The 20,042-nt window shown below is 36.8% G+C and overlaps 2 protein-coding genes across 19 annotated transcripts in view; one reads left to right on the forward strand and one right to left on the reverse strand.

Moving 5' to 3' along the window:
* Positions 1-20,042, reverse strand: part of ASCC3 (activating signal cointegrator 1 complex subunit 3) — a 369,134-nt gene that overhangs the window by 347,137 nt on the left and 1,955 nt on the right. For 12 of the 13 annotated variants that reach the window (XR_013534438.1, XR_013534439.1, XR_013534440.1 and 9 more), the window contains 2 exons: positions 7,391-7,521; positions 2,939-3,089 (listed from right to left, as the gene is read on the reverse strand). Coding sequence is in view for 5 of the 13 variants with exons in the window: in XM_002746863.7 (XP_002746909.4) it covers positions 2,939-3,089; positions 7,391-7,480 (241 nt within the window). In the remaining 8 variants the exon portion in view is untranslated. Of the gene's footprint in view, positions 1-2,100; positions 2,161-2,938; positions 3,090-7,390; positions 7,522-20,042 lie in introns of those variants that run through there. The other variant, XM_035296385.3, reaches the window with a different exon arrangement.
* The window catches only part of LOC118152928 (uncharacterized), a 68,095-nt gene that overhangs the window by 9,979 nt on the left and 38,074 nt on the right, over positions 1-20,042 (forward strand). Inside the window, exons 3-4 of one of the 6 annotated variants that reach the window (XM_054254293.2) lie at positions 2,509-2,647; positions 5,516-6,422. The exons of 3 other annotated variants lie outside the window; for them this stretch is intronic. In XM_054254293.2, the coding sequence (XP_054110268.2) occupies positions 2,509-2,647; positions 5,516-5,614 (238 nt within the window). In that variant the 3' untranslated portion in view covers positions 5,615-6,422. Of the gene's footprint in view, positions 1-2,508; positions 2,648-5,515; positions 6,423-20,042 lie in introns of those variants that run through there. 2 more of the 6 variants (XM_054254291.2, XR_013534447.1) reach the window with 2 other exon arrangements.

Below are 20,042 nucleotides of genomic sequence, written 5' to 3' on the forward strand. Positions count from 1 at the left end.
TTTTGAGACATTAATCTCAAAATAATCCCTTAAACATACAGGTCAGGTGTTCAGTCCCTAAGTATAAATCAGATATTTATTTCACCACAGGTGCAATCCCTAGGATTACATTTAATGACTGGTATTTAAAACAATGTTTTTTGACTTGTGGCCAGAGATATCTAGAGGAAAAAAAATCTAAAGTTTTTTTTTTAATCTTAAATTCCACATCATTTATGTAAAGAAATAACTTAGTCATGGATTGAATAAGCTCAATATGTCATTACATTTTTGCCCAGTATGCTGAGGCATTTTTATAATGTAACTCAAGAAGAGGAAGGATATTCTGTATAGTTTTTGAAAAGTACTTTATTCAGATTGTGGTGGCCCCAACATCTTACAAATGAAAATGTAATGAAGACCGGAAGGGCTAGCCAAGGTGATGTGGAAGACCGCATTTTCACCACTATTTTTCAAACAACCTAATTGCCTCTGTATTCTTAAAATACAAAGTCTAATTCTATACCAAATACTATTACAAACCTCATCAAAATGTGCTATACTTCCCCTAGGCTTAAGCAAACTCATTTTTTACTAATGTCCTTGAACTTTTGAAGATCTAACTTTACAAATATATGAGATATTTTATACTTTCACAACTTAAAACAATGAAGACATTCTATTAAATATTATACTAGGTTATAAACCAATGTAGTTAAGTGACATATTTTTAAAAAATAACACATTTGAAAAAAAATTTAAAGATTTGATGATCATAAGAAAGTTTTCACATTTATGAGATGTAACAAACACACTCCAGAGCTGGTATATGGAATAAAACTGCCAACCAGCAAGCACATGGTAAGGTAAGGATCCAAATTGTCTCTCTACCAAGGAATTACCTGAGAATTTTTTTTCATTTATTTAACAAATTAATTTTTATTAAGACCCTAAAATATTCTGGGTTCTAGTGTAAGCACTTAAGATGGAAAGTTTAACAAGAATAAGATCCTATTCTCATGAAACTTACATCAGAGTGGCAATAAACAAGCAAAATGTCAGACAGTGTGATACATGTTATGGAGAAAATGTTATGAATGGTTACAAGATAAAGAGTGATTGGGTAACAATTTATTGGAGTGAAGACCATTAAGGAAATAATTTTTTAGGTGAGTTTAAAATGACAAAAAGGGATCTACCATCATTAAGTTTGGAACAGAGCATTCCCAACACAGAAAGCAGCATGTGCAAAGACCCAAATCAGGTACCAGCCTGATAGGTTCAAGGAATTTGAAGAAAGCCAAGTATTTGAAACACAGTAGTGAAGGCAAGAATGAAGTGAGGTCAGAGAGAAAGGGGGAGGCCAGATCATATAAGACCAGAGTAGAAGTCTGGACTTTTTATAGATAGAAACCTGCTGAATTTGGAAAATCTAGAACTATACTGGTGTTAATTATACACAGAGGTTTTACCAGTCATTTATTTGTTTCATTTAGTTTGGTTTTCAACTTTGGAAAAATAACCTGAGTTAGTATATAAGATTACAATTACCATCTACTCAGGAGGCTGATGTGGAAAAACTGCCTGAGCCTGGGAGGTTGAGACTATGGAGAGCTGAGATTGTGCCACTGCACTTCAGTCTGGGCGACTCCAGTGAGACCCTGTCTCAAAAAGGAACAAAAAGACAGTCCTTATCTATCAATGAGTTTAGGATAGAAAGTGACAGGCTAGAGATAGGCAGAAGTTAAAAAAAAAAAACAAAAAACAACTACTATCAAGCATGAAGGATTTGTAGGAATTTAGGGTTTAAAAATTACCATGCCCAGGTAATTTATTTCATTTGTATTTTTAGTAAAGACGGGGTTTTGCCATGTTGCCCAGGCTAGTCTCGAACTCCTGGACTAAAGCAATTTGCCTGCCTCGGCCTCTCAAAGTGCTGGATTTAGATTCATGAGCCACCATGCCCGGCCAGGACTGTCTTTCATAATTATGAATACTTATGCCTAGAAAGTTTAGCTTTCCTTTACATAGTATGTTGCTTACAAGAAATCTATTTTTGAACTTCACTGGTTCTCTTAAAAAAAAAAAAAAAAAAAGGAAAGAGAAGAAAAAAAACTATACCTATTTGTTTTGCAGCATGTAATATATCTTTTAAGTCTTCATTTATACTTTGCATTTTACCTTCAAATACTTATCAATTGATAAGAATATTAGTGCGGGAGAGAACAGTAGCAGTCAAAGTATAGTTTAAGTGCTGTTATTGACCGTGCATTAGGTAGGCATCTATAATAAGAGACTGAGCTACATGGCTTTTAAGCTTCCTTAGAGCTACATTAAAATTGTAATTTACTTTATCCTTATTTTAATCAACAGTGGTTTTCAAACCCTAAATTCCTACAAATCCTTCATGCTTGATAGTAGTTGTTGTTTTTTTTTTTTTTTTTAACTTCTGCCTATCTCTAGCCTGTCACTTTCTATCCTAAGCTCATTGATAGATAAGGACTGTCTTTTTGTTTCTTTTTGAGACAGGGTCTCACTGGAGTCGCCCAGACTGAAGTGCAGTGGCACAATCTCAGCTCTCCATAGTCTCAACCTCCCAGGCTCAGGCAGTTTTCCCACATCAGCCTCCCGAGTAGATGGAACTACAAGTTCACACCACCATGCCCAGGTAATTTATTTCATTTGTATTTTTAGTAAAGACGGGGTTTTGCCTTGTTGCCCAGGCTAGTCTTGAACTCCTGGACTAAAGCAATTTGCCTGCCTCGGCCTCCCAAAGTGCTGGAGTTAGATGCATGAGCCACCATGCCCGGCCAGGACTGTCTTTCATAATTATGAATACTTATGCCTAGAAAGTTTAGCTTTCCTTTACATAGTATGTTGCTTATAAGAAATCTATTTTTGAACTTCACTGGTTCTCCTTAAAAAAAAAAAAAAGGAAAGAGAAGAAAAAAAACTATACCTATTTGTTTTGCAGCATGTAATATATCTTTTAAGTCTTCATTTATACTTTGCATTTTACTCTTCTCCACTTTTTCATTCAAAAATGTTATTATCTTCTTCCATGTCAAACCCAAATCTGAAACTTGTTCATGAAGTTTAGATCGCTTTATCTGAAATAGAGATCATAATAGAGTAGAAAAATACAGGTTAAAGTTCTTCTCAACTCCAACACTGATTACATATATTCTGCATTATTTTATACAACTTGGTACTGCTCACGAGAATTCAAAGATGTATCTATTAACATCTAAACTGACTAATCAAAAAACAAGTTCTACTTAAATGGATTTTTGTAGATTTTCATTTGTTTAAAAGATATGTTTAATAAAAGCTCGTTTTACAGAATTTTGTTTTTTTTTTTTTGAGACGGGTTTCACTGTCACCGAGGCTGGAGTGCAACAATAGCTCAACCTCAGCTCACTGCAACCTCCACCTCCTGGGTTCAAGTGATTTTCCTGCCTCAGCCTCTCAAGTAGCTGGGATTACAGGCATGAGCCACAACATCCAGCTAATTTTTTGTGTTTAGTAGAGATGGGTTTTCACCATGTTGGTCAGGCTGGTCCCAAACTCCTGACCTCAGCCTCCCAAAGTGCTGGGATTACAGGTATGAGCCACTGCGCCCAGTCCTTCTTACGGTTTTAATTACACTGCATACTCATAAAATCTTATCACAGAACAAAGTAAAAAGTTCAACATCCAGATAGTAACATTATTATTATTGTTACTGATAATATCACACACGTGTCTTGCCACTTTTCTAACCGCTTGTTTTTAATATAGCTTAGTCTATATTTAATAAAGCTTAGACTATATTTATTTACACTTATATAATGTATATAAAGAAGAGCTTTATGTCATGCTTTTTGATTAAAGGCATTTATAGAAATTAAATGAGGATAGGTTCAAATATATGCAAGTCAGCATTGCTTTCTTAAGCATGATCCTAGACTAGGTGAGGCATTTCAAAGATTCTTTTCTATACACACTCTTTTCTATTAGTTGACTTAAACAACAGAAATTTATTTTCTCACAGTTCTGGAGCTAGAAGTTCAAAATGAAGGTGTTGACAAGCTTGGTTTCTTCTGAGGCTTTTGTATATTTGAGACTACAGATCTTTCCATTCTCAAGAACTGACCACAGAGCACAATAAAAATTTTATTTTAGACCTCTGGCTTTGAAAACTCATGAAGCTTTTGAACCAAATAACAAAGTAGTCGGTCAGGTAGAAAGCAGTAATTTTACTATTGGTTAGACAGATGAAAATGTATCGGCCAGGCACAGTGGCTCAAGCCTGTAATCCCAGCACTTTGGGAGGCCGAGACGGGTGGATCACAAGGTCAGGAGATCGAGACCATCCTGGTCAACATGGTGAAACCCTGTCTCTACTAAAAATATTTAAAAAATTAGCTGGGCATGGTGGTGCGTGCCTATAATCCCAGCTACTCGGGAGGCTGAGGCAGGAGAATTGCCTGAACCTAGGAGGCGGACGGAGGTTGCAGTGAGCCGAGATCGTGCCATTGCACTCGAGCCTGGGTAACAAGAGCGAAACTCCGTCTCAAAAAAAACAAAAGAAAAGAAAAGAAAAGAAAGTGCATAATTCCCTGCCTACATTTTTTTTTTTTTTTTAATTTCAAATGAGGCTAGCAAATCTGAGTTTGGGGGAGGGGAAGGAGAATGGGCAAGGGCAGAGATGAAATAAGATTGCTCACAAAATGAATTAAGTTGTTACCATGGGGTCATAAGCATATTAAGGTTTATCTTATTTGGCTCCTTACTTCTGTATACACTGAACAGCTTCTGAGATAAAAAGCTATATTAAAATGAAGCTCATCATATATACTACTTTCCTTCCTCAGGGAGGAAAAAATGTTTAAAAGTTTACAGGAATAAATAAGATGGGAAATGTTCTTAGCCCTTATACACTTTTAAATTTTAAAATCTTCTATTATATCTCTAATACAGAATAACTTGCAAAGGGCCTTGGGGAGGTGAGGAGAGAAAATAATTCAAGTTTAAGATAGCAACATTAATTAACTATACAATATACGCTTGTTTAGCTGTTGTGAACAACGTAAAACAGTCACTATTGTCAAGAAGGTAAACTGTTTCCTGTTGAACAAAATTTTGTATCATTAGAGAAAAGGAAAACTATCAAAAACCTGTTACAAATCTCCTTCCTAGTATCAATCTTTGAGTGAAACTACTAGTTAAAAAACTGCATAAGGACTTTTAGCAACAAACTTTTAACCTACTAGGAAACAATGTTATCATTCTACAATAGACTCAAATAAGGAGTCAGCAATTAAAGTGAATTTTTTCAAAAAACAGAAAAGGGCCAGATTTCATATACTATATTACATGGTTCATTTCTTCATACATAGAATTGATATAGCTTCAGGCCTTTAAAATTCACAACACTATGGCTAAGATTCTAAAACATTTGCCCTTTCCTGGTGACATTTATCATATGAAAGCTGTCATTATATTTCCTGCAAATTTCAGCAACTTAGAGATAATTTCTTTTTTTTTAAGATAGAGTCTCGCTGTTGCCCAGTTGGAGTGCAGTGACACGATCACAGCCCACTGCAACCTCTACCTCCTGCGTTCAAGCAATTATCCTGCCTCAGCCTCCTGAGTAGTTGGGATTACAGTTGCATACTAACACACCGAGCTAATTTTTGTATTGTTAGTAGGATGGGGTTTCAGGCCGCTGGCCAGGCTGGTTATGAACTCCTGAACTCAAGTGATCCACCTGCCTCAGCTTCCCAAAGGGCTGGGATTACAGGTGTGAGCCACCTCGCCCAGCCCTAGAGATAAATAATTTCAAAGATGTTCAAAGTACATTAAAATGATATGAATGGCTACAGCTTCTACTCCTTTGTTTCTTGTGGCTTTTCAAACAGATTTATATACTTCAAAATCACATTCTGGAAGAAAGTACAGTAATTTAAAGATTAAAAGTTGGTCTGTTCATCATAGTGGTGAAATAATCACATCTACTAATTGATCAGAATCTGTATATTATGGCCTGCATCATGTCCCTTCAAAATTCCTATGTGGATTCCCTAAACCTCAGTACCTCGGAATGTGACTATCTTTGAAAATTGAGCCTTAAAAGGGGTGATTAAGTTAAAATACACCCATTGGGTTGAGCCTTAATCTTATCTAACTGATCTTGTAAAGAAATTTCAACACATAAAGAGACACCAGGGATGTGCTTGTACAGAGGACAAATCATGTGAGGACTCAGCAGGAAAGCTGCCTTATCTGCAAGCCACACAGAGAAGCCTCAGAAGAAACCAAATGATCTTGGACTTCTAGCTCCAGAGCTATGAGAAAATAAATCTTTGTTGTTTGAGCCACTTAATCTGCAGTATTTTGTTATTCTGTGCAGCTAATACACCACATTCAGAGACATTTCTAAGAATCTCTCCTTTAAGTATCTTGTAAGTACATGTCTAGAATTTTCTGGAAGTCTTGATATCATATCCTTTTACTTTTTCCATAATATTAAACTTGTAACTACATATATAATTCATTTTATACTTTCATAAGACTTATATAAGTTTATCCATCAGAGGAAATTACTTGCCAAACCTCATGCCCTTGTTTGTGACTCAGAAAATGTAGTAATTTAAACTACACAGAAAAGAGACTAAAGAAGTTCCTTCAATAAAACAAAAATGTTCTTCCAAAGTGATAATTGCCCATTTTTGCCCTAGTGAGATTTACCTATATTTGTAAGAAGGGTAAAATTAGTATTATTTATCATAAAATTAACTCACATAAGAAAACTTTTCCATACCATAATTAGTAAAGCAGGGGTCAGCCTTTACTGTAAATGTCAAAACAGTCCAGATACATATACATTTTTGTTTCTTACTAAAATTTATTTCTGAAATTTTAGTCATAACACAGCTTTTAAAATGACAATGCTTCTTAAGTCTTAAATGCTTTTCTTACCAATTTTAATGACAAGACAAGTCAATTATGAGATCAGCCTTTGAGTTCAAGAGATTAATATTCACATTTTTCATGATTAGGTACAGACACTGCTTTTGTTCATTTGATAAGAATTTTGCCAGAGACCTAAAAACTTACTCAGATGATCTAGAGGTAAATTACAGGATTAAGTTACAAAAATAACTATAATAGGGAGCTGAACAACAACAGAAACATTAATAAAAGATCCAATTATCATAGTTCAGATTATTCCCCTTGACAATATGGTTATAGGGGCCTAACATATTCCATATGAAACAACAACATTCACATTCTCCATCTTCGTCTCATACCAAAGAAGATAAAACTTCCATGTTAAGCACATAGAATGGAGAAAAACAATGTCAAATAGTTGTCCACAGTCTATGTTTATAATGACGTTCAACATTTCTACCTTTAATAAATCTACCTTTAAGTCAGCCACTTCTTCATTATAATTATCTTGCTTGGTGACATTTGAAAAGGAACGCAAGGCTCCTGTGAGACGAGGTAAAGCCATCTATTATTCAATCAGTGATCCATACAATAAGAAACCTGAAACTGAAACAAAACAAGATGATATTTATCTGTTCAGAAGAGGTAGCAGAGGTAATCAAACTCAACAAATTAACCTATATAAGAGAAAAAAAATAGTTAAAAAGCAATTGTTATAAATGTTAAAAAAATTTTCCTGACCTATTTTCTATCCATGAATTTTTTTTTGTTTTTATGAAGCATTAGCTATTGTTGCAGAAAGGAAAAAGAAACAAACATTTCCTCAAAATGTGTTCTGTAGATTCCCATGTACAAGCCTCAAACACTGTATTACTACTGCCAATTATACTGAAAGAGATGAAACCACTTGTTCATCTTTTTCTTTAATTTTGTTTTATGCTCACTGATTTCAAATTACACCACTTTCCGGTGGTTACCACTGCTTGCAATGGTTTCCCTTGATGTTCGTACAGCTGGCTTCACACTGAACTCTTGGCATAAAAGATGCCTCCTAAGATGGAGCCTTTCCTGACCACCCCATCTAAATCAGGCAACCCAGTCATTGTCTGTCAAAGCCCCAAATGTTAATTCTCTTTATAGCACTAAGTAATATTTGACACTTTGTGTATTTACTAATGTTTGTGTTGTTTCACCCCATAGAAAGTAAGTTTCATGACAGAAAGACTTCTATTTTACTAATCTACCCAGAAAATGGAGAACAGAACTAGAATAATTATCTGTTAAATGAATAAATGGAAGAAAAATGAAGAAAAGGTGAAAATGGCAACAGACGGAACAACAGGCCAGAAAAGAAAACAGCTAATGAGGGGGAAGATCATATAGGGAAAAAGATAATTCAGATGGCTTGGTCTAATCTCCTTCTTAACACACTGATGACTAAGCAACTTCTAGGTAAAAAGATTAATATTTACCATTACTATGAAATACTCTTGGAGGACTATACTAGTTTAAGATTGCTTATTGTAATACAACTACTATCTACAGATTTATAAGGCATGGCTCCCTGAAGAATGTCACATAAGCTATGTTAGTCTTTAAAACATCTCAGTTAGGAATGATTTTGCCCCACATGGGACATCTGGCAATATCTGAGATATTTTGGGTGTTACAACTGTAAGGGAGGGGAAAAGGGACTACTGGTTTCTAATGGATAGAGGCCAGTGATGCCACTAAACATACAATGCAGGGGACAGCTCCCCAACAACTAAGAATTACCTATGCCAAAATGTCCAATGTGGAAAGGAAAGAACTGGGAAAGGGAAGACATACAGTATGTATCAGACTATTCTCTGTTCCTGCTGTTCCTCTTGATTACTATATTTTTGAAGTTATCAGAAAGGGTAATACTTGGAAAAATTTCTGACTGATATATTAGAATAATCAGATACAAAGTAACTATAATAACTACAATAGAATTTTTAAACTAATGAATAATAAAATATGAGTAGGCTGATTTGAAAATATAACTTGTAGAAATAAAAATATATACTTATTAAATTTAAAAACAACCAACAGATGGGTTAAGCAACAGCTGAAAATAAAAGTGATGACCCAGAAGAGACCTGAAGAAATAACCCATGCATGCTGTCACAAATGGACTAAGTACAGATAATGCAGGATAAATAAAAGCAAATCCAAATATATCAATAATCACAATAAATACAAATTAAGCTTACCTCTCGAAAGATTGACAGGATGAACTGTAAAACAACAAAGAAGTGAAACACTAGGGCTACACTAGAAACATAGGACAGGAAAGGCTGAAAGTTAAGAGACAGGATAAGATCTTCCTGTAAATAACCAAATGTAGCTGGTGGTTATATCAAAAATATCAGATCAGACAAATTTGGCTTCAAAACAAGAGGTATTAGGGAGGGATTAAACAAGAAAAAAAAAAAAAACAAAAAAAAAAACTCTCTACATAAGAGAAGATAAAGCTCACTAAGAAGACATAGAGTCCTGAATTTCTATGCACTGCTAGGATAGTCATCTAAATAAAACAAATAAACTTTAAGCAGAAATGACAAGTCTAACATCAAAGTAAAAGTTTAAAGACCTCAATTATTAACAGCTCAAGTCAACCTTCCCTCCAAAATAAAAAAAATCAGTAAAGATATAGAGAACCTGAGAAGTACAATTACTAAGTTTGATTTAATGAACAAATATGGAAACCTGAACTTGATTTTAAAAAATGCATATTCTTCTAAAGTACACTTGAACAGTTTCAAAAATCGTCTATGTATACTGGGCCATAAAGCAAGTCTCAACAAATTACAAAGAGTAAGTGTACGTCAGAAATTAGTAAACTTTTATACAAAAAGAAAGTAGTAAAAATTTAGGTTTAGGCCAGGGACAGTGGCTCATACCTAATCCCCCAAATTTGGGAGGCCAAGGCGGGCAGATCAGCTGAGGTCAGGAGTTTGAGAACAACCTGTTCAACGTGGTGAAACCCTATCTCTGCTAAAAATACAAAAATTAGCCAGGCATGGTGGCAGGCGCCTGTAATCCCAGCTACTCAGGAGACTGATGACATACAAAAACCACTTGAACCCAGGAGACAGACACAGCAGTGAGCTGACATTGCGCCACTGCACTCCAGCCAGGATGATAAAGTTAGAAGCTCTCAAAAAAAAAAAAAAAAAAAAAAATTAAGTTTGGCAAGCCACATGCAGTCACTGCCATATATTCTTTCCTTTTTATGATACTTTAAAAGTGTAAAAGCCATTCTTGGGCTCAGGGTGACCAAATCTGTTTACCGACCCCTAATAGAGGTCATATTCTTTGAGCAAAATAGTTAAGGTTACAAATCAGAAACAAAAAAATGAGGCATTAAAAACAGACATGATTTCACTGCAAATCAGTAATGAACTGGTATGAGGACAGCTGGGGAAAAACCAGTTGGACCCTCTACATCACACCAGAGAATTTTAAACAGAGAAGTCAAATGATCCAACTTAAAAATAAACTCCTAAGTTAGCTGTCTTCAGATTACAACTACCTGTTGGGAATGAATTCAGGAGACCATGTATGAAAATAAGATGATTCAGTGAATCACATCTGGATTTGTCTAACACTAGATAACATACTTCCTGGAGCATTTGGAAGAAAAAAATGAAAGCAAGAGTCAAGGGACAGTATAGAGCAGAGATTCTCAAACTTTATTCTGTATTAAAACTACCCGGAGGGCTTCTTGAAAAACAAACTGGCTGAGCCCTACCACCTTACCCTCTTCACACCAATATTCCATTCAGTAGATCAGATGGCCCTGAGATGGGGTTTGAGAATTTACATTTTCAGCGAGTCTGCCGATGGTACAGCAGGTCCAGGATTATAGTTGAGAACCACTATCTCAAAGACGATGTCTTTTATTCTTTTATTTTTTTGAGGCAGAGTTGCCCAGGCAGAATACAGGGGCATAATCTCGGCTCCACTGCAATCTCTGCCTCCTGGGTTCAAGTGATTCTCCTGCCTCAGCCTCCCAAGTGGCTGGGATTACAGGTGTGTGTCACCACACCTGGCTAATTTTTGTATTTTTAGTAGGGATGGGGTTTTGTCACGTTCGTCAGGCTGGTCTCAAACTCCTGACCTTGTGATCTGCCTGCCTCACCCTCCCAAAGTGCTGGTATGAGACACTGGGCCCAGCCGATATCTTTTATTCTTAAATCATCACTTAATTTTGTCTCAAGTCAATAATGGCCAAGGAATAAATTCATCTATTAAGAAACCCATGGACTGCGTGCTGGGCACAGTGGTTCACATCTGTAATCCCAGCACTTTGGGAGGCCAAGCCAGATACATCGCTTGAGGCCAGGAGTTTGAGACCAGCCTGGGCAACATAGTGAGACCCCCAACTCTACAAAAAAAACTTTTAAAGCCAGGCAAGTGCCACGTGCCTGTAGTCCCAGGTCTTCAGAAGGCTGAGGTGGGAGAAGTGCTTGAGCCCGGAAGGTCAAGGCTGCAGTGAGCCATGATCGTGCCACTGCACTCAGCCTGGGTGACAGAAATCCATAGCATAAATTCAGTGCATAGCCTGGCTCCTACCAGTCTTTCTCAACTGGGGTCTGTAAGAGAATACAAGTCCCTTACTGAAAGTGACTTGACATTTTCTCAATTATTCCAAGAATTGTACATAGTATGTATGTACATTGTACATATTATCTACAGAGATGAAATAAGGCATACAATGGCTTAAGGCATTGGGGTTTTAATTTTCTACCCACACTGAGAGACTGCAAAAATGTATTCATGATAACTAAATTTAGTCAAAAGTCTTTAAAGAAAGGCCCTGATAGTAAACTAAACATACTCTGCCTCAGAACCTACCTTTATGACACAAATTAGTGCTTTCAAAATGTAGCTTCAGAACAAGAAACATATGATATATGAATACTGTGCCTCAGGCATGGTCTTACCAATTAATGGGGTAGTTGGGACCACTACTTTCCCCATTTTTATATATATCACAGTAATATCCTGAATCCTCTATGCTTTTCTTTTTTAAAACGTAGGAAGCAAGACTTCATTTTTATTCTAACTCACAAACCTAGCAAACCCTAACAAGATAATACACTCAACTTCTGAGAAGAGATTTAATATTAGAATTCAGTTATAAGATCACATTGTTACAAACTATAGTAACTGAAAACTTTAAAGCCCCCTGAATCTGAGTAGAAAAAAAAGGATCATGGCAGATGGGAGGCAGGACTAGACTGCAGCTCCCACTCTGACAGAGCAGCGTGTGTAGCCTCACATCATGAACTTTTGCTCCAGAATGACTGAAGGAATAAATCAGGAAGCCACAGATCTTCTGAAGGAAGCAGATTGTTCCTGCAGGACCCAGGAGACACCCCAAATACTGTGCTGGTATCCATGGCTGAGTGACGCACAGACCGTTCAGTTCACATCACAGGACTCTGTATAGATAACCTCCAGTACCAATCCAGAGCCTGGCAAACCTACTGAGTGGCCAGACCCAGAAGAGAAATAACAATCACTATAGCTTGGCTTTCAGGAAGCCATATCCATAGGAAAATGGGGAGAATACTACATCAAGGGAATACCCCATTGGACAAAAATAATCTGAACAACAGCCTTGAGCCCTAGACCTTCCCTCTGACAGACCCTACACAAATGAGAAGAAACCAGCAAACCAATATTGGTAATATGACAAAGTATTGTTCTTTAATACCTGCCCCTACCAAAAAACACACTAGCTCACCAACAATGGATCCAAACCAAGAAGAAATCCCTGATTTACCTGAATTCAGAATTCAGAAGGTCAGTTACTAAGCTAATCAAGGAGGCACCAGAGAAAGGCAAAACCCAATTTAGGGCCATTAAAAAAAAAAAAAAAGAAACAAACAAACAAAAAATTAGGGGAGAAATCGTCAGTGAAATAGCATAAATTAGAAACAATTAAAACTTCAGGAAACAATGGACACATTTATAGAAATGTAAAATGCTCTGGAAAGTCTGGGCAATAGAATTGAACAAGCAGAAGAAAGAACTTTGGAGCTCGAAGACCAGATTTTCAAATTAACCCAATCTAACAAAGGCAAATAAAAAGTAATAAGAAAATATGAACAGGCCAGGCAAGGTGGCTCACACCTGTAATCCCAGCACTTTGGGAGACTGAGGCAGGTCGATCATGAGGTCAAGAGATCAAGACCATCCTGGCCAACATGGTGAAACTCCATCTCTACTAAAAAATACAAAAATTAGCTGGGCGTGGTGGTGTGTGCCTGTACTCCCAGCTACTCGGGAGGCTGAGACAGGAGAATTGCTCAAACCCAGGATGTGGAGATTGAAGTGAGCCGAGATTGCGCCACTGCACTCCAGCCTGGTGCCTGGTGACAAAGCAAGACTTTATCTCAAAAAAAAAAAGAAAAGAAAGAAAGAAAAAGAAAATATGAACAAAGCCCCCAAGAAGTCTGGGATTGTGTTAAGTTAACAAACCTGAGAATATTTAGTATTCCTGAGGAAGAAGAGAAATCTAAAAGTTTGGAAAACATATTTGGGGGAATAATCAAGGAAAACTTCCCCAGCCTTCCTAGAGACCTAGACATCCAAATATAAGATGCTCAAAGAACATCTGGGAAATTCCTCACAAAAACATCATCACCTAGGCACGTTGTCATCAGGTTATCTAAGGTTACGATGAAGAAAAGAATCTTAAGAGATGCGAGGTGAAAGCACTAGGTAACCTATAGAGGAAAACCTATCAGATTAACAGCAGATTTCTCCAGCAGAAACCCTACAAGCTAGAAGGGATTGGAGCCCTATCTTCAGCCTACTTAAACAAAACAATTATCAGCCAAGAATTCTGTATCCAGAGAAACTAAGCTTCATAAATGAAGGAAAGGTATACTCTTTTTCAGAAAAACGCTGAGAATTCGCCACTACCAAGCCAGCACTATTAAAACTGCTAAAAGGAGTCCCAATCTTGAAACAAATCCTGGAAACACATCAAATAAAGCTAAGATCTTATCAAAATAATCAGCACAAATTATGCTTATCAAGAGAATGAAGCAAAGCACATTACCAGATTTGCTATTTTTATCTGCTGTATTTTCTTCACCAGGTTAAATGATCAACACTAAAAATGTAACAGCTCATTAGGTCATTGTTACCTATAAATCATTTATAGGCAAATATTTGAGTATTTGTGTATAACACTGGATGTGAATAAGGTTTACAGTTCTTCAAACTCATTGTATTTTGTACCAGGCAAAATATTCCCTTTAAGTTGTATTTGAAATGTATAAATGTCAAATTGAGAAAACAAATTTTAAATCTTATGTTATTCATTTAATCAGCAAATATGTATAGATTACCCATCATATATTAGGTACTTTATGAGGCTCTAGAGATTAAAAAAAGAAAAACACTCTCATATGACTGTACTTGCCTTCCATGATGAGTTTACAGTATGGTTGGCAAGACAGAAAAATAGTTGTAATAATTATGCAGCTCTAACTGTAGAAAGACAGGGAAGGGGCATCTAAAGGGATGGGAGGGCACTAAGATATAAAGGAAGGAAGCTTAGCTTGAGCTGAGACTTACAAGGACCTAGGTAAGGTTATTACAAGGGGAAAACTATGAGGGGGAAAGCCAAAATAACAGACTTAATTATTTTTAAAACCTTTACAGGATGTGCATTTGGAAACTGATGAAATAAGACCTAAAGATGTAAGCAGAAACCAAACAACATGTCTCAAGTTAAGCACTTTTGATTCTGATAATCAGAATCATTAAAAAAAAAATTAACAAGTTATAGAAAAATTACTCAGATTTACATGTGGTAAACTGTCAAGGTGGGACCCAACAGGACACAGGCAAATCAGCTGGAAAGTTATTTCCATAAATCAAATGAAAGATAAAGAGGACAGACTCAAGTCAGGGAAAAGTAGAACAGGATGGAGATTTAGGAGATTAGTATACTTGGAAGATAGAATCAATGTGGAATAAGATGTAAAGAAGGAGGAGAAAGGAGCAGGACACTCAAATTTCTGGCTTAGGAAATGTTGAGGAGTCTGTATGTATAGAAGACATACAGGAAGGGGAAAGATAATTCTGTTTTGGAAATTTCAATTATGGGCCATTAAGTGGAATATATCGTTTTGGATTTCCTGTCTGAAGTATGGGCTGGAAATCCAGAATTTAGTGTTATTACTTCATCATAGTTAAAATCATGGATGAACATAATATTCCTTTAAGCCAAATATACATAAGCCCATGGACACTCTTCCTAAGAAAACAGACATACACACATATAAACAACATTTTGTACTCCATTTTAAAAGCTGCATGAATAACCATGCATGCACTCCACCCCTAAAGGCCTCTTGGGAGGAAACGGTAGAGGGTTAAGAACAGAGTCCTAAGAAAGTGATCTGCAAATTAGATGTTATATGGAAAGAGTAATATGACAAGAGAAAAAAAGGTTTCAAATGATACGATACAATCCACTGTATTCAGCCACTCTGAGGTGTCCTAGATGACTAGCACACTAGCTTCCAAAAATGGTAGAAGGCAAATCTCAGTGAGTTGAAGGATAAATGCAAAGGACGAAAATAGAAAAAAAAAAAAAAAATAACTACAATGGGTACATACTACTCTTTCAAGAACCTGCCTGAGAAAGAAAAGGAGAAAAAGTAGGAAGAAGTGAAATAGTGCAGTTTAAGAGTTTCTGAAAATACAGGCTAGAGCTGATAATAATTTTATTATAATCAAGGGAGAGTGAAGAGAGAAGGAAAAGAGCATTCTGGAGAAAGACTATGACTGATCGAGTAGCATCTGTGAGAATGCAGGAGCTAATGGTAACAAAAGCATAGGTCTACAGAGACATGAATAGATGAAGGAGTACAGAAGGAAGGATGAGTGAAAGTGCATATGGTTATAACATGGTTAAACAGAGGGTGAATGAGAAGAGGAAAACATGGTAAAAGGCTGTTCCACCAAAATGACTCCTATTTTCTTTGGGATATGCTGAGACTGTTCTAACAGGTGATGAGATGGGCTTTTTTTCTAATACAGAGGCAAAAGTCTGACCTTGCTACCCACAATAATAGAAGAAATTAATTAACAAACCATTAAAGGATTTTTCAGGTAGCAATGAATGCTCAGCTCATACTGCAAACAATTTAAGGTAGCAATAATGTATCATGGGAACGAAGGTTGGTGTGAATGAGGGTTAAGGTTTTATAACACAGGGGCAGTGGGACAATGAAGCCGAAATGATGACAGTGATTACAAGCTGAGGCCTAGAAGAAGGGAAAAGATGTTCAATGACTGGGCAAAGTGGCTCACGCCTGTAATCCCAACACTTTGGGAGGCCTAGAAGGGCAGATCACCTGAGGTTGGGAATTCAAGACTAGCCTGACCAACCCTCCAGCCTGGACAACAAGAGCGAAACTCTTGTCTCAAAAAAAAAAAAAAGATGTTCAACTAGGAGGTCTTAAAAGATGAGTCATAACATTCATAGTTAAAATTTCTGGTTTATGAGATCACAGTGAATAAGAATTAAGAAAAAATGGCCTGCATACCAATTTTTACTTTACTAATTTTTACTCCACATTTAGTATGATCCACTACATGACAAATATGTAAAGGAAAAAATCTGTTAATAATAAATATTTAACACCCCAGAACAAATATAATTCGTAAAAATTAAAACCCTAAAGGCCTATTTCTGTTCGTCAGAAGTTCTGACTGTGACTATCTGAACAAATCTTTAAATTGCTAATTAAACACATGTACAGATAAAAAGAAAGTCTTGAAAATGTAACTGCCCTTTTTTACATTCCAAATAAAGAGAAAACTATTCTAACGGTAGCATATTTCCTTTTGTGAGATGATATTAGCCAATAATCAGTGAGCTAGAATTCCAGTACACACTATTCTGAAGTACTACATATAAAAATTGTAATGTTTGTTCTTCATAAACCAAACCTGTGTCTCTAAAGAGGGTCTGACTGCTTGATAGCAACTTTAGGAAAATATAGTTACTAGCATTTTTTCATTTTTTGTCATGCTTTTTAAGGGACTCATTAAAAAATAAGAAAATCTCCAAAACAGCCAAACTGTATTTCCTAATAAGTTTAAAGTCAGCAATTAGTTGCTGGCAATTATGGATACTAGAGAATTATTGAAGGGATAAAAATAGTCAAAGTGATATAGTACAGATTAAGGAATAAAAACACTGACATGAAGGAGTAGGCTGTAAATGGAGTAAAATTAGAATTTAAGATTTCAATACTTAAAATAGAACTTCGTACCCACAAACACACCTTGAAAAATGAAAAATGAATAAGGATTAAATAAACAGTGAATAAGAATATTTATATTTTACAGTGCCTTTTCTAAAAATTGAGTTGTGATACTGTTAACATTAGCAAGATCAGAACTCAGAAAACAGCCAACATCGACACATTTTATACACACACACACACACACACACACACACACGCACACATAAACCTCCGAGGCAGGTGGATCACAAGGTCAGGATATCGAGACCATCCTGGTCAACATGGTGATACCCAGTCACTACTAAAAATACAAAAAATTAGCTGGGCATGGTGGCGCGTGCCTGTAATCCCAGCTACTCAGGAGGCTGAGGCAGGACAATTGCCTCAACCCAGGAGGTGGAGGTTGCGGTGGGCCGAGATCGCACCATTGCACTCCAGCCTGGGTAACAAGAGCAAAACTCCGTCTCAAAACAAAACAAAACAAAACAAAAAAAAAACCTCCATTATGCCACTTCAAAAAGGGGTGATTTTTCATGGTAAATCCTAAGGAGAATTTTAACCTTTTATTTCTTACTTGTATTAAACCTTATTGCCATCAATTGGTTCATACGGCAGAGTCTACATACATTTAACTTTCTTGAATCTACCAAACACTGTAGGCCAGAAAAAGGAAGGCAGAGACAGACAAAAACAGTAATACTGGAGATCCTGCTTACCATTTCAGGTATTGAATACCTGCTCCAGAGTGAATGGGGGATGGGCAACAAGAATCTTGCTCTTTTAGTTTGTTTTAATCACCACATGCATCTCAAAATGTGAGCATCTTGCTACACTGCATAACTCTAGTTTTTAATACTTTTTCTCTTTTTAAAGAAACACACAAGGTGGTGACTAAACACAAAGCAACTTTTTTGCTGGCAGTTCATCTAAAGAAACTGTGATACATTCCAAGTCAGGATGAAAACATCACTGTGTGGGACATGCTGAGAGACAGTAAGTTATGCCAACCTGATGTCCCCTTAAGGGACTCTTGAAGGTAATCTTAGCTATTCACAGTTTCTACCTAACAAGTTCATCTTAGATGCTAACTCATTCTTAAGAAGCAACTGCCCTTGATTGGTTCCCAAATTAGGAAACACATCTCAAGCATGCAGAATAGAGAAAGCATGACAAAAATAATAAAATACATAAACACATCAACACATATTTTATTATTTACTTTTCACACAATACAAAATATATAATGGCTAAAAACAACAAAATTTGTATGGGGCCCTTATTCTCTAACTTATTCCTCTAACTAGGTTTCCCACCCAAAAGTGGGAGGAAAAAAAAACCTGGACAGGCTTATAACAATAAAGCAGGTTAGTCTTTATATTCAGAATATCCTCTCCACTAAAGTTGTGTTAATTTTACTTTTGGCACAGTTAGGAAAACTTTTCTTTTAAATGTCCTTGGGAAAACAAGTAACTAAAAAAATATTTAGTACTAGTTAAGGACAAGTATAGTCAAAAAGAAAATTCCAGAACATCCCATAAAGATGAAACAAGCACACCCATAACTCTCTAGAAAATGTGGAACAGGCAGGGCGTGGTGGCTCACACCTGTAATCCAAGCACTTTGGAGGCCAAGGTGGGAGGATCACCTGAGGTTGGGAATTCAAGACCAGCCTGACCAACATGGTGAAACCCCGTCTTAGAAAGAAAGAAAATGTGGAACCGAACCAATGCTTGTTAGGCCGTGTATAACTCTTCCCACAATAGACCAGTGGAAAAGGATCTAGCACAGATTACATCTGAACGTCAAAATTATTATTCCACTGTAATCCATGAGCTTCTGGAAGGCAGACTCAAGGAATTTACACCTGCCTTCTTGAGAGTGGAAAAAACTCAAACCGTTTTTCCTCTGACCTCTCACCACAACCATCAACACAGAAGACATCTGTGACAAAATGTGTATGTTTCTTTCCACACACCAAGCAAGCAATCACTTCTGCAACAGACATCAGATGGGTGTTCTCCAATTCATTTCTAACACTATCTATCTAGAGATACTGTCATATCCCACAGATTGAAGGCCCAGTTCCAAAAGGCTGCCCATCATTTCTGATGCAAATTACAAGCTCCAGGCTTTTTTATCTATACTTTGGACTGACCAGCTATAAATTGGCCATTACATGATCCCCTCCTTGGGTTCGGTTAATTTGCTAGAGTGGTTCACAGAACTCCGGGAAACATGTTCACCAGTTTATAATAAAGAATACAGAAAGGATACAGATGAAGAGATAGAGAGAATAGGGTAAATTATAAGGGAAGGAAATTTCCATGCAGAGCTTCCATGTACTTCCTGGGCACACCACCTCAAGGTATCTCCACACGTTCAGCTTCTGGAAGCTCTCTGAACCCTGTCATTTTGGGTTTTTATGGAGGCTTCATCACATAATTGATGAAACCTTTGGCCACTGGTGATCACCTTAATTTACTTCAGCCCCTCTCTCACCTCCCTAAGAAGGTAGGGGGTGGGAATGAAAGTCCCAACCTTCTAAAAATTTCTTGATCTTTCTAGTAACGAGCCCCCATCCTGAAGCTACTAGGGGCAGCCAGCCAGCAAAGACAAAATTCTCAGTCAATTCATTTGCATATGAAAAGACAAAATGGGGCCTGTATTCCCAGCATTTTGGGAGGCCAAGGCAGGGGGACTGCTTGAGCCCAGGCATTCCAGAGATACATAGATCAATCAGACCAATGCGAAGACTAAAGATAAAGCTTTTTTTGGGGGGAGGGGGGGTGAGAAACTGATTTCCACTTGTGAACCTTA

This window comes from Callithrix jacchus, chromosome 4, assembly GCF_049354715.1.
Source record: "Callithrix jacchus isolate 240 chromosome 4, calJac240_pri, whole genome shotgun sequence".
NCBI classification, from domain to species: domain Eukaryota; kingdom Metazoa; phylum Chordata; class Mammalia; order Primates; family Cebidae; genus Callithrix; species Callithrix jacchus.